This window comes from Notolepis coatsorum (assembly GCF_963971535.1).
Source record: "Notolepis coatsorum genome assembly, chromosome: 1".
Lineage (NCBI taxonomy): Eukaryota > Metazoa > Chordata > Actinopteri > Aulopiformes > Paralepididae > Notolepis > Notolepis coatsorum.
Genome location: NC_140165.1, coordinates 93,253,230 through 93,271,286, shown reverse-complemented (window position 1 = coordinate 93,271,286; position 18,057 = coordinate 93,253,230). Strand labels below are relative to the sequence as shown.

Below are 18,057 nucleotides of genomic sequence, written 5' to 3'. Positions count from 1 at the left end.
CCTTTAATAAGTAATCTTGTGAGATTTAATTTCCATCATTCACGTAGACAACATTTTGAATCATATACCCACAATACAACAAGGACTGATTGAATTGATTGATTGAAAAGTTTATTAACAGATTGCAGAATGGGTACAGTACAGTACAGCTCAATACATACAATTGTTAAGAGGATGCAGACCTGAGAAAGACTTTCGTCTTGTTTCCATCAGGGTCCTCCATTTTCAATTCATCACATGACACACACGACATACAGATAGACAGTACTGCTACATCTATACATTTATGACATACCAGATTTTCAAATACAGTACTGTTTGTGATACTAAAAAAATCCAGAAAAAGAGTGTATATACATTTGACATAGAAACTGTGCATTGGGGGAGGTTGGGTAGGTGGGGTGGTACATTGGAGGTGGGGGGGGGGGGGGGGGGGTTGGGTAGGGGGGGCACACTGTACATGGAATACTGACCTACATTTGACATAGAAACTGTACATTGGAGGAGGTTGGGTAGGTGGGGTGGGGTTGGGTGGGGCTGTACATTGGAGGTGGGGGGGTTGGGTACATTGGAATACTGACAAAGCCATGCTTGGTCTTTATTGTACAACTGGGTTAGGACATTTGTAGGGGCCAGTTTTGAATTGCAGTCTCCCGTAGGTGTTCTTTGAGAGTGTTTTGAAGGTGGGTAGTGATTCACATTCCTTTACAGCTTTGGGTAGGGCGTTCCACATTGTTGTGGCATAATTGCGAAACGTAATTGCAGACACATAAGCTGCTTCCAAATTCTCCATGCTACATTGTATGCAATTGTCAGTATGTGATCGGTTAGTATGCAAAAACTGTATGCAAAAGAGATTTGTATGCAAACCAAAAGTTTGGAGCAAATGGTTGCTACACGATCGTTTCAATTCCATATTTCTCACATATGGTTGTTTTATTTCCAGCTCTAGGTCATCGGAAATTTCCCAAACATAGAAAATCACAACACTGACCAGAAAAGTGTTATAGAAATTCCATTTAATATTTATTATTATTCTGATACACCGCTAAGAATAGAAACAGTGGTGAAATAGCAGAACAATTCTTATTGGGGACTGGAACACGGATATGCTACGTAAAGAAGCACCCGTCTTCAAGGCCTTCAGTAGGTTTTGTGAGAGTATGTGATTCAGCACAAACTACCATTGATCTCATTCTGACCTCTGACAAGTCCAAGATCTCCAATAAGGGGTTATAGCATGCAGGTTAAGTGATCATTATATGATATTCTGTACCCGCAAAAATCTAAAGCAAAAGGCTGGCTGTCACAAAACAGTCACATCTAGGACCTCAAAACCTACTCTAGCGAGGCCTTTAACCTTGAACTGGAGAGCCTGGACTGGTCAGATGAGCTCAATGGTACACTGGTTGAAGAAACATGGCTTGGCTTCAAAACCAAATTTTCAACAATACTAAACAACATGGCCCCCTAAGAACCACCAGGGTAAAAAATCGCGCTGAGCCGTGGATGCACACTGAAATACTGACCACTATGAAAGCCAGAGACAAAAATGCTCTGAGTTTCGTAAAAGTCAGTCAAAGCTTACCAAAAGCACAAGCAGTGAACTCCAAGCCCACGTGACTGAACTCAAACTAGAAAGAAACTGACTAAGAAATGACGTAAACTCCATAATAAAAAACTGCAAAAAAAAAATAATTCATCAATGACAAAACTGAGGAAAACAAAAACAAACCATGTGAACTTTGGAAATTACTCAATAATCAACTAGGCTGCAGTAAAAAACTTAAAACCAGATTCTCAAACATAAACATAAAGACTGACAACACGCTCATCACAGACAAGCTGGATGTAGCCAATTACTTAAACACTTTATTCACAAACATAGCCACAACACTGGTAAACAAACTACTACCCTCCCACTCAGGGCAGTATGGGGTAGAACACATAGTAGCATACTACAAGAACCTAGGCGTCCACAAAGACGACTTCAAACTGGAAATTAGGGGTGCACGATATTGATTTTTTGACCCCCGATATCGATACCGATAACTTTCTGCTCCTCAAGGTCGATACCGATACTGATAACCGATAATATATATATTTATTGTATTATAAAAAAATCTTTTTAATGTATATTCCTGTAGTTTTGACCTAACCAGATTTATCATGACATGAGCGTTACTACTATGAACAAAACAAAGCCAAGAGAACAGTTTTGACTCTTCAAATAAAGTGACTATATTTATTTTTCCAAATAAATATAATTTGAGTCAATCACAAAATTCACAATCAGTCAATGTCATTAACAATGTGTTTCCCTGAACAATGAGTGAACTAAAAACCAACAGGTATTGTGCTTTGTCAGCAGATAAAACATTTGACGCTATAGGAGAGGAGACTGCATGAAACAACTATTACTTGGCATTTACAGTATAGGACAGCACGCCTCAAAAATTATTAAATAAACCAAACAAATCATCTCTGTCAAACGTCTTTAATTTTGCAAACGCCTCGTCAATAGGTACAAGCCGCGCCAGTTCGCGAACTGCAAGTTTGTTGGTAAAAGACGACACGCCGCCGGCTCCTTTGCAGCTGGCTTTGGTTTCGCAGCAGCTTAGCCTTTAGCTGCTTGCGCGCCGTCGTCGGTTTTAATACACCATCGAAGCGGTGGTGATGTTTCAGGTGACTTAGTAGGTTGTTGCCCCTTTCCCTCCTCGTGGAACTTCTGGATTTGTTACAAATAGCAAGCAAACTGTTTTCCTCTGAAACTTTGAAAACTTCCCACACTACCGACGACACCATGTTTGTTTACCATCTGTGCTGCTTCTGAAACTACGTCACAGCCAGGCATGAGAAAGGGAGCGCTGGATTTGTGAAAAACTCCCTCTTCCTAAACCACACGCTATCAGTCGTACCACAGTACTGGCCAAACGGGAGGAGCCTACAGTAAAAACAAACGCCCTTCATCCCAATCCACCCACACCGCATTTCTTTTAACCAAAACATTTATTATATAATATCGGAGCTATCAATAATGTTATCGGGTTTATCGGGATGACGTCATAATTGCTGATATCGGCCCGATAATTATCGTGCATCCCTACTGAAAATGGTAACAACAGATGAGGTACTCAAAAAACTGAGCGCCCTCCAACCGAACAAGGCCACTGGCCATGACAACATCCCCTCCAGACTCAGCAGCCGCCATCACCCCAGTCATCACACACATAATAAACCTCTCCATAAAACAGGGACACGTCCCCAAGGACTTCAAAATTGCGAGAGTAACACCCCTGCACAAGAAGGGCAGCAAATTAGACCCAGGCAACTACCGCCCTGTTTCTATCCTTACCTCCATCTTGAAAGTCATGGAAAAAATAGTATACGAACAGGTCAAAAAGTACCTCGCGGAAAAAAATCTAATCTACACATCCCACTCCACTGACACATGCCTTCTCTATTTGAACAACCACATCAAACAAGAGGTGGACAAGGGCAAATACTGCGGCATGGTCATGCTGGACCTACAAAAGGCCTTCGACACTGTCAATCACACCATTCTGATTGACAAGCTAAAAGCTATTTGTTTTGATAGTCTATCAGTGAGCTGGATACAATCCTACCTGGAGGGGAGAGAACAGATGGTGAAGGTAAACGGTACCCTATCCCCCCCCCTTCCAGTGAGCTGTGGTGTTCCACAAGGAAGCATACTAGGGCCGCTACTGTTCCTAATTTATGCAAATGTCATGTCGTCAGCTTGTGACTGCAACTTGTTCCTGTTTGCGGACGACTCAGCCCTGCTGGTCTCTGACAAGAACAAGTTGCAGGTTGAAAAAACCCTCAGCTCGGAACTAGGCAAAATCTGCATATGGCTCGCCGATAACAAACTATCATTAACATGGTCAAAACAGAGTCCATTCTCTTCGGTTCAAATAACAAACTCAGCAAGACCAACGGCTTCTCAGTTACAGTGGGTGACAATATTGTCACAAGGAAAGATGAAATTACCTACCTGGGTTCCATCCTACGGGAGACTGCAATTCGAAACTGACCCCTGCAAATGTCCTAACCCAACCCCCTCCAATGTACAGTAAATTACCATGTATGGCTTTGTCAATATTCCAATGTACAGTGTCCCCCACCCACCCCCTACCCAACCGCCCCCCCCCCCCCCCCCCCCCCACCCGCCTCCAATGTACAGTCCCCCCCCCATACCCCCCCCACCCACCCAACCCACCTACCCAACCTCCTCCAATGTACAGTTTCTACGTCAAATGTATATACTCTCTTTTCTGGACTATTTTTGTATCACAAACAGTACTGTATTTGCAAATCTGGTACGTCATAAATGTATAGATGTAGCAGTACTGTCTATCCGTATGTCATGTATGTCATATATGTTACGATGAATTGAAAATGGGGGACCCTGATGTAAACAATACAAAAGTCTTTCTCTGGTCTGCATCCCCTTAACAATTGTATGTATTGAGCTGTACTGTACTGTACCCATTCTGCAATCTGTTAATACAGTTTTCAATCAATCAATCAATCAATCAATCAATAGAACCATGTAGTATTCTGTAGTACCATGTAGTATCATGTAGTGCCATGTAGTACCATGTAGTACCCTGTAGTACCATGTAGTACCCTGTAGTACCATGTAGTGCCATGTAGTGCCACCCAAAGAAAGTGTTTCAAATCTTTCCATTTGGCCTAGGGTTTAAACATGGTGCTAAAACCTAACTAACATTGTTTCTAAACCCTTTTTGATTTTTTTTTGAGAAGACCTCCAATATGAGGCAGTCTTATTTATTTTTATTCAGTTGTGTTCAGCAAAATGTTGTGTTGTAAAACCGAAGGAAAAGTTCAGTTGTGTTCAGCTAAATGTTGTGTTTTTCTTTTTAAACCGAAGGGAAAGTTATGGGAAACAGAAAAAGGAAAGTTATAGTTTGAGGAAATGCAAATAAAAAGACAAACAGACAGAGATTGTCAGCTTGATTTATTTTCCAATGAGGAATAAGTTTAATGATTAATGCCCAATGTGACATATATGTAACATTTCAAATCTTTGCCATTAGGGGGTGCTATTTTGAAATTCAGAAATGTGTTCTTTGTAGTCTATTTAGTCAGTCTTATGCCCCTCATAATTTTCCTTGGAGGAGAAATGGGTGTGGGTTCTTATGGGTTAATAAATAAACTACCCTCCCACTTAGGGCATTTTGGGGTAGAACACATCCTAGCATACTACAAAAACCTAGGGGTCCGCAAAGATGACTTCAAACTGGAAATGGTAACAACAGATGAGGTACTCAAAAAACTGAGCGGCCTCCAACCTAACAAGGCCACTGGCCATGACAATATGCCCTCCAAATTCCAGCAGCCGCCATTACCCCAGTCCTCACACACATAATAAACCTATCCATAAAACAGGGACACGTCCCCAAAGACTTCAAAATTGAGTGACCCCCCTGCACAAAAAAGGCAGCAAATTAGACCCAGGCAACTACCGCCCTGTTTCAATTATCACCTCCATCTCGAAAGTCATGGAAAAGTTTTTCTACGAACAGGTCAAAAAGTACATTGTGGAAAAAAATCGAATCTACGAATTCCAATCTGGCTTCAGAACATCCCACTCCACTGACACATGCCTTCTCTATTTGAACGACCACATCAAACAAGAGGTGGACGCGGGCAAATACTGCGGCATGGTCATGCTGGACCTACAAAAGGCCTTCGACACTGTCACTCACTCCATTCTGATTGACAAGCTAAAAGCAATTAGTTTTGATAGTTTATCAGTGAGCTGGATGCAATCCTACCTGGAGGGGAGAGAACAGATGGTGGAGGTAAACGGTACCCTATCCCCCCCCCCCCCCCCCCCTCCCAGTGAGCTGTGGTGTTCCACAAGGAAGCATACTAGGACCGTTACTGTTCCTAATTTATGCAAATGACATGTCGTCAGCTTGTGACTGCAATAGGGTTGCAACGATTAGTCGACATAATCGACGATGTCGATCATAAAAAATCGTCGATGTGTCGTATAAAGAAATCTGAGACGCAAATGTTCATTTGTAACTGCAATGCACTACAGGAAGTGCTGGGGGCAGTATAATTTCCATTGTCTGACTGCATTCTGTAGTAACGGCCCGGGTAAGAAGAAGAAAGAATGCACCCCGGAGCTTTGGAACATGGGTACGTTTTAGATAGTTAGCCATAGTTTTTTTTTTTTTTTATCCGCTTTTTCTCCCATTTTCTATATTTTCTCCCATCCCAATTTCGTATCATCCAATTCAACCCTCCCCTGTCACGGACGCTGTTTCTTGCCTCCCACAAGCCGGCTGCAATGTGGACTAAGTCATACATAGCATAAGTCCCCTCCGGTACTTGAGGTAACAGCAGTCGCATCTTTTCACCTGCGCAGCTCGATCCCTCAGTGGCGAGGAGTAACGCGTGGGAGGCTCACGCTGCCCCCGACACTTCCTGATTCTACTGCGCAGGCGCACCAACCGACCTGTAGGAGTCGCTGTCCACAACGCCCGATCCCCACCCATCAGTTTCCCACTCCCTAATACGGCCAATGTGTATTAGTACGACCAGCTAAACTGAAAGCAATGTGGAGCGCTGGGCTCGAACAGGCGAGCCCAGCGTCTCCAGCATTCGTGGCGAGCGCCTTGCCGCCATAGTATTGTATTTTTTACGTTAGCTTACATGTTGGAAAACAGAACGTCTCATGGATATGGATTATGCTTGCTAAGCGAACTCTATTGCTGGGGCTTATAGAGGCTGCGGTATGTTGTATGTTGTATGTAACGTTAAACAGCGCCAAGCTTACAGCGTTGCTGCACGCTATTTCAGTTATGCCGAAGCTGCGGTATGTTGTATGTAACGTAACGTTAGCTAAACAACAGCGCCAAGCTTACAGCGTTGCTGCTTTTATATACACATATACTCAATGTGGCAGTGTGTGTCACAATCTTACTTAGCTAGTCTGCAAAAACACGACACTGTGCTAACGTGAGCTGTCTGTAGCCTAGCCAGCCAAGTTCCAACTAGCTTTCCCATGGTTTAACGTTAATGGCATTATGCAGTACATCATCGAAAATAAAGTTTCACACATACTCCTCTCACACACAGCAAACAAAATACCTAGAAGTCTGTCTGATCTGTCATCCTCCTCTCCTCTCCCCCTACAGCTGTTCCAAGTCACCCTCCTGGACCAAGTTACAGCTCCATCAGCCGCGGTGCTGGGGGCAGATGCTGCTACTTATTTTCTTTCTTTGTTTACATTTAAACACTTGCACTTTAATTTGTATTATTTTATTTATTTATTTAGTTATGATTGATTGTTGTATTGTATTTATGTTATTCAAATACATTTTGATTTAAGCAAGTTGCTTAAGTTCCAAATGTTTATGTTTCATGAGTCATTATTTTAATTTGCTATGGGATCATGTTATGTTAAGTTAACTGTTAAGGCAGAGGGACTGGACAACATGGTGACATTCACAGGTGTGTAGACTTGAACATGTGAGGTAAAACATGAATGGGGGGTTTCCCCCCCATGGTGGATTTTTTTTGTCAAATCAGTTGTACAATAGTCACTTTTGGTGAGTTGTTTCTATACAATTCAGTTATATGACATTTAGGTATGACACAGGACTACACAAGCATTTTTTGTATAGAAAAGTGTCAACAGACTAAAGCAGGGAACCACAATATTTTGCATACGAATTATGCAGAATGTAATATCATAACTGTCTATTACTTTTCTTGCAATTGAGCCAATTTTCCTTAGTTACGGTTTTGAGGTGTGTGTTCAACAGAATGTAGTATCAAAAACACATTCACAAAAAGTATGGGTTACTGAATGCTGAACTGCACTATTATAATCACTAAGCCAGACCTTACCTGTGTCCCTGTATCACTTGTCCATTTTCCTTTTTTTTGGGCATATTTCAGTTAGTCACAGTAAAAGTCACCTAGTAAAAGTGAGATAATTGACAATATCAAAACATGCTAGGGCTGTACCGAATAGTTCGAAGCTTCGTTCATAATGTTGACATTCGAATTCGAAATCAACATACATTTTTTTTATATTTTTTTTATTTTAATTTTTTTATTTGCCAAGGTATGGCGAGTGCCATACCTTGCCATACCAGAACGACGCCCCTGGTCCAAACCCCCCCTCCCACCCATCCACCCCCTCCGAATGTACAGTCTCCTCCCCATCATATGTATATATTTTCTGTTAGGATCTCTGAGTAACAGTACTGTATATTTGCATATCATATATGTCACAAATGTAACAGTACTATATACCTGTATGTCATGTATGTCCCTATGTCATAAATGTCATGATGTCATGTATGTTGTGTATGTCATAAATGTCATTATGAATTGAAAATGGGGGACCCTGACACTAACATCCTACCTGCTTTTTTTGCATCCACCGAACGACCTTATTGCCCGGTCCAAGGTGCTTCAGAGCATCGAGCACGTGGATAGGGCGCATCTTCTTTGGAATTCCCACCAGGTTTACCAGAATTGGATGCAGGACTATCTCAGATGCCAGAGGCTAGAGAGGGAGAGAGAGATGCATGGAGAGAGATTGGTAAAGATGGGTACAGACAGAAGGCAAGAGAGATATAGAGAAGAGATGTATAGAGAAGTTAGATGTATAGAGAAGAGGAATAGAGGTGTATAGAGAGAAAAAAGAGACAGTGTATAGAGAACACAGGGCCCGGTTGAGACTTGAGATAGGTATATGCAGTGTGGAGGTAATACTAACATGTCTCTACTGCCCATTCAGGGCTCGGACTTGTCCTTGTAATGAAGTCACTCAAAACCAGTTGTGCACCAAAAAAACTGTTTATTTGAAGGAAAAAACTTGTTTTTTTTACCAGGCGATTTTTTGTTTTGTTATATTTGTTATATTTGTTTGGTGTTATGAACCTCCATGTTCAAATTAGGTAAAAGATGCACCTTTTCCTCAGTGAGTCATCTATTTCGATATTGGACTCGGGCGTCTTTTAGCAGACAATGTGAAAATATTACCAATTTTGGTGTTGCCTTCATATTTGGACCAATAAGTCCCTGCAACTTACCTGCCCTCCCCCTTTCTGTTGTGGGCTCCTATCAATGTCCCTCTCTGCATCTTATCCAAATAGCATAGTTACACACAAATCATCAACAGGTGATTTTCATTCAAGCTGCACAATAAATTGTATAGTTGTCAAATCAAATGTCGTCATCACTGTCCCAGCGATCTGGCTCAGAGTCCCTTTCATTCATATTATCTGGATCATTCGCAACATCCACAACAAGTGCCAATGCTTGTTTAACATTATACCTCTTTTCATGTCTTTTTGCCATTTTATTATTATACCAGGGACAAGCGCCTCTCTCTATCATATGTGACCAGGCACAGATAATAGGGTCATGTTAACTCACTGGAGGCCAAACCCAAGATAGTCCAGGTTAACTCGCCATGCTCTTGGCGCCAAACCCAGAGAAATCTCGGGTTTTAATCCATATTTCTTCTATTAGCGATATCCATTCATTTTTCATCCATCCAGCCTGACGTTATCATTGGGAATGGGTCTGAGCTTGCAAAGGGCAAATATCGCCGCCTATCGTCTCCCGGATGGTATTGCACATCATTGGATTGGATTGGCTGGGACTGTGCATCAAAAAAATAAGTCCGGTCCAGGTTTTACTTCTCTGGCATGCAGCTGGATACTATTGCATTGAGTCCCCCCACTGGGAGCATCGTGGATCATTGTGTTTTGGACTATAATGTTGGATCAATGGACGCCATAGATATTTGGAATGGCGATCAGGAATTGGATTAATCTTTTTGCATGACATCAGATGTGAGGTAAGGCCTTTATGTTACGAATCTTGGGGTAATCAGATGTTCCTATCACCGCCATCGGAGCGTGTGTGTGTGTGTGTGTGAGGTTCACGCCGACCAAAGTACGGAGAAGCGATTTTTCAGACCGCGCTTCTCTGCGTACATGAGGACACATATACTATCGATAATCTAGCGTTTATTTGAAAACGATTCATAAATCAGCCAAAACATTACAACGTGTTTTGTGTATTCCACTAAAGGGATATTATCGTGTCTTTCTCTGGAATTACTAGAAATCTCCAAAACTATACTCGTATTCAAAACGGTATAAAACGGAAATGTACAGATGAAAAAACAATCCGTTTCATACATGTTGACTGGAAGCAACTCATTGACGATCACTGTGTTATTTAGATCTATTGCTATTATATTTGATATGTTTTATGCACTCGCAAATAAGTCCTATTCTCCATTGGATATAGCGTTGGCACGGAAGGGCCATCAGCAGAGGGCGCTGTTGGCCCGGAATGAGTTAACCACTACACCGCCAGATGGGAGAGGGCAGAATGTAGTGCAGAGGAAATAGCGTCCTCTGTGCTCCTGTTCTCACGGTAGGCGAATTGGTGTTTGTCCAGTGAGGGTAAAAAGCCAGATTTATTTTTAATTTTTTTAAAGCCAGATTTGAGGTGAGCACTTCGAAGCACTTCATGATGATGGGGGTGAGTGCAACAGTCAGTCAGTCATGTCAGTTAAGACCTCGGTCAGCTGCTCAGCACAGTTCCTGAGCACTCTACTGGGGATGCCATCAGGGCCGAGTAGGGTAAATCTGCAGAGCCGCAAGCCCAACGTCTGGGCGGGGCTTCGGGGCTTGTACTCTGTGTGAAGGTGGGGCTTCGGGGCTTTTCATTTTCATTTCATATCATTCTCATGACATCATGCCTACCGATATAGCTACATTTTACAACTATTTTACAACTCATTGGCCATTAATGATAATCCCATGTTATTGTTTGTCATGTCTGTGATTTTTTGTTTGACATGAACTCAATTCGTGAGTGGTGGTGTACTCTACTAATGGAGCGCTTCCAAACTGAGGGGTACGTTACAGTTTAGTCTTTGGTGTGTTGCTAGAAAACACATACAACTACAGTTAATTTCCTGATCCAGAGCGGCTGGAGTTGGTAAAGTGGTCGCCCAATTTGCCAGCAATGGGATTAATACAGTGACTTAACTTTTTTACTTTGTTGCTTTTTTATATCTTGGAGTATAATTAGTCAATATTCATTGCCAGTATTCCTTGGCTGTAGACAGCTGACAGGAAATGAATTGTAGTCACTTTTGAAATGCTGGTTTGTGTTGAATCAATGATATGAAACCTTCGTTACATATCGGCTGTCATTTGTTTTCAGTCAGAATTTAGCTTTGCGTCGGTAATTCCACTGATAATTGTTTTTCTTAATTTGAAAGGCACGGCAAGAGGTTTGCCCACAGGATCAGGGAGTCGAGGTGTCTGCTCCAAGGACGGCTACAACCTGTTTACAGGGTGCCTCGGACTTCAAGGATTACATGTATTCTACTATAAGCGTTGGCGTTTCTTGCCTGGACACGCTACTATTTCCAAATCAAATGTATATAATAGGTATTATGTTTCATCATGAATGCATGAAAGGGGGGGGGGGGTAGTTTTTTTATGCTTTGATGGCCAGTAACGGCATTCGTGTTGAACAATACACACGCTGATCAGCTGGATCGATATGAAAACATTGTTGGATCAAGCTGAAATTGATGTCAGATAGTCCTAACCATTGATCAGGGTTATTCCAAAAAGGATATTCCAATTGTCTGATCGCGATTTCCAGTATTGGTGTCCATCTGGTCCTGGACATAATTTGGCACAACTTATGGATCGAGTGTGCCAGATGCATTTCGAAGTGGTCGGATGAAGCGATTTACTCGGCTCCATCTAAATTTAGCGCCCGGAGGGATTTAAGTGTAAGGTTTCAAAGGGTGGGCGACACTGCCATCTAGCAGGATGCGGCTGGTATTGCACTTTGGCGAACTCAGAATCCTTTCTTATGGCAACACCGAGGTCAGTGGATGAATAATGAATAAAAATATCGAATAAAAGAAAAAATGACCAAATAACGAGTTTACTCGTTGGCGTTCAACGCATGGCGCCCAATAACGAGTAACTCGTTGTTGGCAGGGAATGAGTTAAGATGCATGCAGAACTATGGGGGCGTGGCTAGAGGCGACATGGGGTAAGACGCTTTTCTGAATGGCTCCCCAAGAAATACTTTTAAAACACATTTTTACAGGGCGGTTAGGTGGTCGAGCGGAGATTGCGTTCGTCACCAGCCCCGGAGCTGTGAGCTTGGTTCGCCTGTTCGAATCTAGCTCACAGCTCCGGGGTTGTCACCAGCTTGGCTGGCCGTCTGCACTGATACAATTGGCTGTATCAGAGGGTGGGAGAAGCTGGCGGGGTGGGTCCGGGTCGTTGTAAACAGCGACTCCTACAGTTCGGTCGGGGCGCCTGCTAAGCGCGGATTGGACGTGAGGGGGATAGTGTGGTCCTCCCACACGCTACGCCCTCTCAATGAGAATCCGCGCTGCCAGGTGAAAAGAAGCGGTGATTGGCTGGACGTGTGTCGGAGGAAGCACGTGGTAGCCTCCACTCTCCCAAATGATCTGACTGTGGGGGGTAAAGCACAGCGACCAGGAAGGGACTGGGAATTGGCATACGACTAACATTGGGATGGGAGAAAATCGGAGGAAAATGGAGGGGGAAAAAGACAAAAAAAAAAAAAAAAAAAAACACATTTTTACCCATTAGTCTTTATTTAATTTTTGTTTTTTATCCAGTATTTAGTTTGATACATCGGGTGTCTCTACTTTACGCGTTAGAGATGACAACTAAGCGAACGGTAGGCCGAGGAATGTCGACGCGTGTCCTCCTCGGCCAAGCTCAGCTCAGCGAGCCTTGAAGCTATCGACAGGCTAGTTAGCAAACGGATAGCAGACTCTGCAGCAGAAACGGAGAAGTGTATTGCCAGGACACAAAGAGAGCTCTTTGAAGGCTTTGGACAATCTGTAACATTGGATTGATTGATTGATTGATTGAAAATGTTATTAACAGATTGAAGAATGGGTACAATACAGTACAGCTCAATACACACAATTGTTAAGGAGATGCAGACCAGAGAAAGACTTTCGTCTTGTTTACATCAGGGTCCCCCATTTTCAATTCATCATAACATATATGACATACATGACATACAGATAGACAGTACTGCTACATCTATACATTTATGACATACCAGATTTACAAATACAGTACTGTTTTTGATACAAGAGTCTAAAAAAGAGAGTATATACATTTGACGAAGAAACTGTACATTGGAGGAGGTTGGTAGGAGGGGTGGAGGGGGGGGTTGGGTAGGTGGGGTGGGGTGGGGGGGAAACTGTACATTGTAGGTGGTGGGGTGGGGGGTGGGGTTGGGTAGGCGGGGTGGGGACGGGGGCGTCTCTACAATTCGTAGCCGCATTTCTGCAGACCCATCTCTGATTGGTTGAACTCCATTTTTGCAGACCCCTCCCATTTCTGCAGACCCCTCTCTGATTGGTTGAGCGAAGCCCCTCTCTGATTGGTCGAAACTCGGTTAAGCTCCAGAGAGAGAGGCTGAAAACCCACAGTTGTTGCCCGACGGATGGGAGCCGAACCCGGATGCTCGCGAACGCAATTTATAAACAAGACGATGAATTGAAAATGTCTAGGCCTACCACAAGTTCAAAATCTGGTATGTCATAAATGTCTAGATGTAGCAGTACTGTCTATCTGTCTACCTGTATGTCATATATGTTATCATGAATTGAAAATGGGGGACCCTGATGTAAACAAGACGATGAATTGAAAATGTCTAGGCCTACCACAAGTTCAAAATCTGGTATGTCATAAATGTCTAGATGTAGCAGTACTGTCTATCTGTCTACCTGTATGTCATATATGTTATCATGAATTGAACATGGGGGACCCTGATGTAAACAAGACGATGAATTGAAAATGTCTAGGCCTACCACAAGTTCAAAATCTGGTATGTCATAAATGTCTAGATGTAGCAGTACTGTCTATCTGTCTACCTGTATGTCATATATGTTATCATGAATTGAACATGGGGGACCCTGATGTAAACAAGACGATGAATTGAAAATGTCTAGGCCTACCACAAGTTCAAAATCTGGTATGTCATAAATGTCTAGATGTAGCAGTACTGTCTATCTGTATGTCATATATGTTATCATAAATTGAACATGGGGGACCCTGATGTAAACAAGACGATGAATTGAAAATGTCTAGGCCTACCACAAGTTCAAAATCTGGTATGTCATAAATGTCTAGATGTAGCAGTACTGTCTATCTGTCTACCTATTATATGTTATCATGAATTGAACATGGGGGACCCTGATGTAAACAAGACGATGAATTGAAAATGTCTAGGCCTACCACAAGTTCAGGGTACGCATCCAGATTAGATTCACATGGCGGAGTACAGGGAAAACGCTCATCATTGCTGACGCGTCTTTTAAGATTTGCTGCCATATTAATGTGCGGCATCTTTTTTCTTTTCTTGGCGCGAGCACCGCGATAACCTTACAACACGTACCTGAGAGGGGCTTTGCTCAAACCAAGCGCGTACCTTAAGAGGGGCTTCGCTCAACCAATCAGAGAGAGGCTTCGCTCAACCAATCAGAGGGGTCTGCAGAAATGGGAGGGGTCTGCAGAAATGGAGTTCAACCAATCAGAGAGGGGTCTGCAGAAATGCGGCTACGAATTGTAGAGACGCGGGACGTGGGGTAACTGTACATTGGATTATCGACTAAACCTTACTTGGTCCCAAGAAGAGGGTCTCGTGTATTATTGAGTTTAATAGGACATTTATTGTAGATTGGAGGAGGTTGCGTTAGGACATTTACAGGGGCCAGTTTCGACTTGCAGTCTCTCGTAGGTGGTCTTTGAGAGTGGTTTTGAAAGTGGGTAGTGATTCACATTCCTTTACAGCTGTGGGTAGGGCGTTCCACATTGATGTGGCATAATTGCGAAATGTGTTTAGTCCCTTGTTTGAGCCGAATCTGGGTTTAACATGATTTGTGGAGCTCGCTCTGGTGTTGTGATCGTGGTATTCACCTGACCTTTGGGAAGTATTTTGACATGTACAAGGGTACCTTAGTTGTGTAGTGTATCTTGTAGACCAGGCCCATTGCAAGTTGCTGTACTCTGTCGTCTACTCTAAAGCCATCCTAAGTTGTCAAAGTGGGCAGGGGTGAGGAGATTAGGACGGCAGTGGATTCGGTGATGGAGAGGGTGGAGTCGTTGAATACAAGAGCCACGACTAACGTGACCGAAATAGCATCGCTAACCGCAGAGACTTCCATACAGTCTGAAAGATTGCTGCTTTTGGAGGAGGCTTTGCTCAGCAAGCAAACGGAGGTGGCCAGAATGCAGTCTACAATTTGTGAGATGCAGTCCCGAGAGAGACGCCTCAACATACGTATCGTTGGGGTCCCGGAGGGATCCGAATGGAGCCGTCCCGTGGATTACATGCCCGGTTTACTACAGAAGATTGTGGGCCTCGACATTTTGACTAACCCTCCACTGTGTGAAGCAGCCTAGAGCTGGCCCGGTGAGGTCCGACAAGAACCTAGGTTTGTTTAATGAAGCTAGCTGGACAATTGCTGGAATACTACATGTGTTCATTCAAGCTAACTGGACATGTGCGTGAATTACACTATGCACCATCACATCAAGCTAGCCTCATACCGGCTTAAGCTAGCTGGACATGCGCACAGGACTGCACATGCTCATTCAAGCTAGCTGGCCATTCCATCCTGACTGGGCAGGTGCGTGAATTGACGTTGAATTGACGCAACTGGTGCGATTTGGCCTGACATACCGGCTATGAGACTATTGACGGTGACTGTTAATGTTAAATGTTTAGATTTACCGTTTAATTTATTTTTCTGCGCCAGACCCGAGATTATTTTTTATTTTTTATTATTGCAAAACAAAACTATTAAAAGTCAGTACTCAACACACAATGCATAATGAAACTAACAATTAAGATGGCTAAAATGACATGCAAGCACAGAAACAGAAAGCAAAAAAATATATAATAATATTTTACCGTATACAGTGTATATCCAACGAAATTACCAATTATACCAATGTCTTATACAGGATATACCCCCAATACCTGCTATCTAATACCCTACACACATATGCTCTAGCTCGTACCCCCCCCTCCCGGACCCCCCATTGGATAATCCATCCATTATCCCTCGCTCCTACCCAGACATTACCATTATATGCTAGCTTTTATTTTCTCCACCACTTCTAACCACAATGTCATTTTGGATTCATTGAGACCCAAAATTCTTGCTGTAGATATTTCTTGATAAATCACATCGAGATATGTAATAATCCAGACCTTTCGGCACATTTTTTCCGGTTGGAACCATCTTGATGCTATCAGCTTTTTAGCCACTGTGATACCCGATAAAACCAATCTCTTTAGCTGTGGGTGTACTGCACACTCAAAAACATCATTCAGCAGTAATACAGAGGGGTGTACAGGTATATCCAGAGTTAAGAGATTTGATAATTGCTGGGTCACCTCTTTCCAGAATATCTTAACTGGTGGGCAGTCCCAGTACATGTGCATAAATGTCCCCTCGTCCCCATTTGTACATAAGGAGCATTTGGAGTCTTGTTTAAGACCCATTTTTTTTCAGTCTTATAGGAGTCAAGTATGTCCTGTGAATATAGTTAAGATTTATTTGTTGATGGTCCGGGTTCCTTGATGTGAGTCGAACATTTGCCCAGGCTTCTTGCCAATCAAAATCACTTTCCAGGTCTGGTATATCCCTCCTCCAGACGGAGTCTAGGTGGAGGGTTTCATACGAGGACGTTAGTAATTGATGATAAAAATCTGAAACAAAACCTCTCGATGTCTCTCTTTCATAGAAGAATTTGTGGTATCTGTGGTGTTCAATTGGTATCTTTAATGGAACACCGTGAGACTTCAAACATAACAATAACTGTATGTAAAAAAGATGTGTGGACTTGGTGAGATTACATTTTTTGCGTATTTCTTCATAACTACAAAAACCCTGTTTGTTAAAAACATCCCCTAATGAGTGTATGCCTTGCTTTTCCCATATAGGGAATCTTATAGGTCGTTTTCCAATCAAGAGTGCATTGTTATTGAATAAGGGAGTATGATTATGCCATTTATGTGGGTTAGGATATTTTTTTTGTGTTTCACGCCATATCCGGATCGCATGAGTAATTATGGGGCCAAATTTCCGTTCGCATTGCTTAATTGATAGTTTAGTGTATGCTATGTCCTTCAGTCTATGTGGGGCTACTATATTTTCTTCTAATTTTCTCCAGGATACTAATGCTTGGGGATCAAACCATGTTGTCAATGGACTTAAAGTGTACGCCTTAAAATAGTGGAAAAAAATCCTTTTTTTTTGCTTTTATTACATTTTAATAACCTACTCAATGTCACCGAGCGGCACTGCAGATTTACCCTACTCTTGGGATTTGGAAAAGTGCATTACCGGCCAGATCCTCGTAGGGGCGCTGTCTCGATAATGCAGTGTTCCCTGTGGCAGAACGGATGACGTTTTTTTTCATCCTGCAGTGAATTTTCCTGTTAGCCTGAAGCTATGCCTGTAGCATGCAGCCAGGAATACTTTTTGGGACGCTGAATTCAGTATGCAGTAAAGGAATATAGCATCAGCCAATGGACATATCGATTTACCAGATGGTGATCGATAACTGGGAAATCCTTTTTGGGATCCAACCGGCCCACGGTAAGAGCTTTTTCACGTAAATTTCATGCTGATCAGGCCTTGCTTTGATAGCCAACCAGCCGATCAGCGAATGAGGCTAATGCCGTTATTGGTAATCAATAATCAGAAACAACGTCCTCCGCCCCCCCCCCCCCCCCCTTTCATGCATTCATGGAGGACCATGATACCGAACATATGCATTTAGATTTTTAGCTCTAGCTTGTGTATAGCCGAAACGCCATTCGATTGAACGTTATTAGCTTAGCGCCCTGTATCTCGCCTTCCAGGAAATACCCCAGACCAATCCGGTATATAGTTCATATTCACGACGCTATAAAATGGGAACG

The 18,057-nt window shown here is 42.7% G+C and overlaps 1 protein-coding gene across 1 annotated transcript in view; it reads right to left on the bottom strand.

Moving 5' to 3' along the window:
* LOC311242772 (uncharacterized protein) overlaps positions 1-18,057 on the bottom strand; it is a gene marked incomplete at its 5' end in the record, with an annotated part of 89,278 nt that overhangs the window by 13,581 nt on the left and 57,640 nt on the right. Inside the window, one exon of the mRNA XM_084331803.1 lies at positions 8,435-8,578. Within this exon, the coding sequence (XP_084187929.1) occupies positions 8,435-8,578 (144 nt within the window). The remainder of the gene's footprint in view (positions 1-8,434; positions 8,579-18,057) is intronic.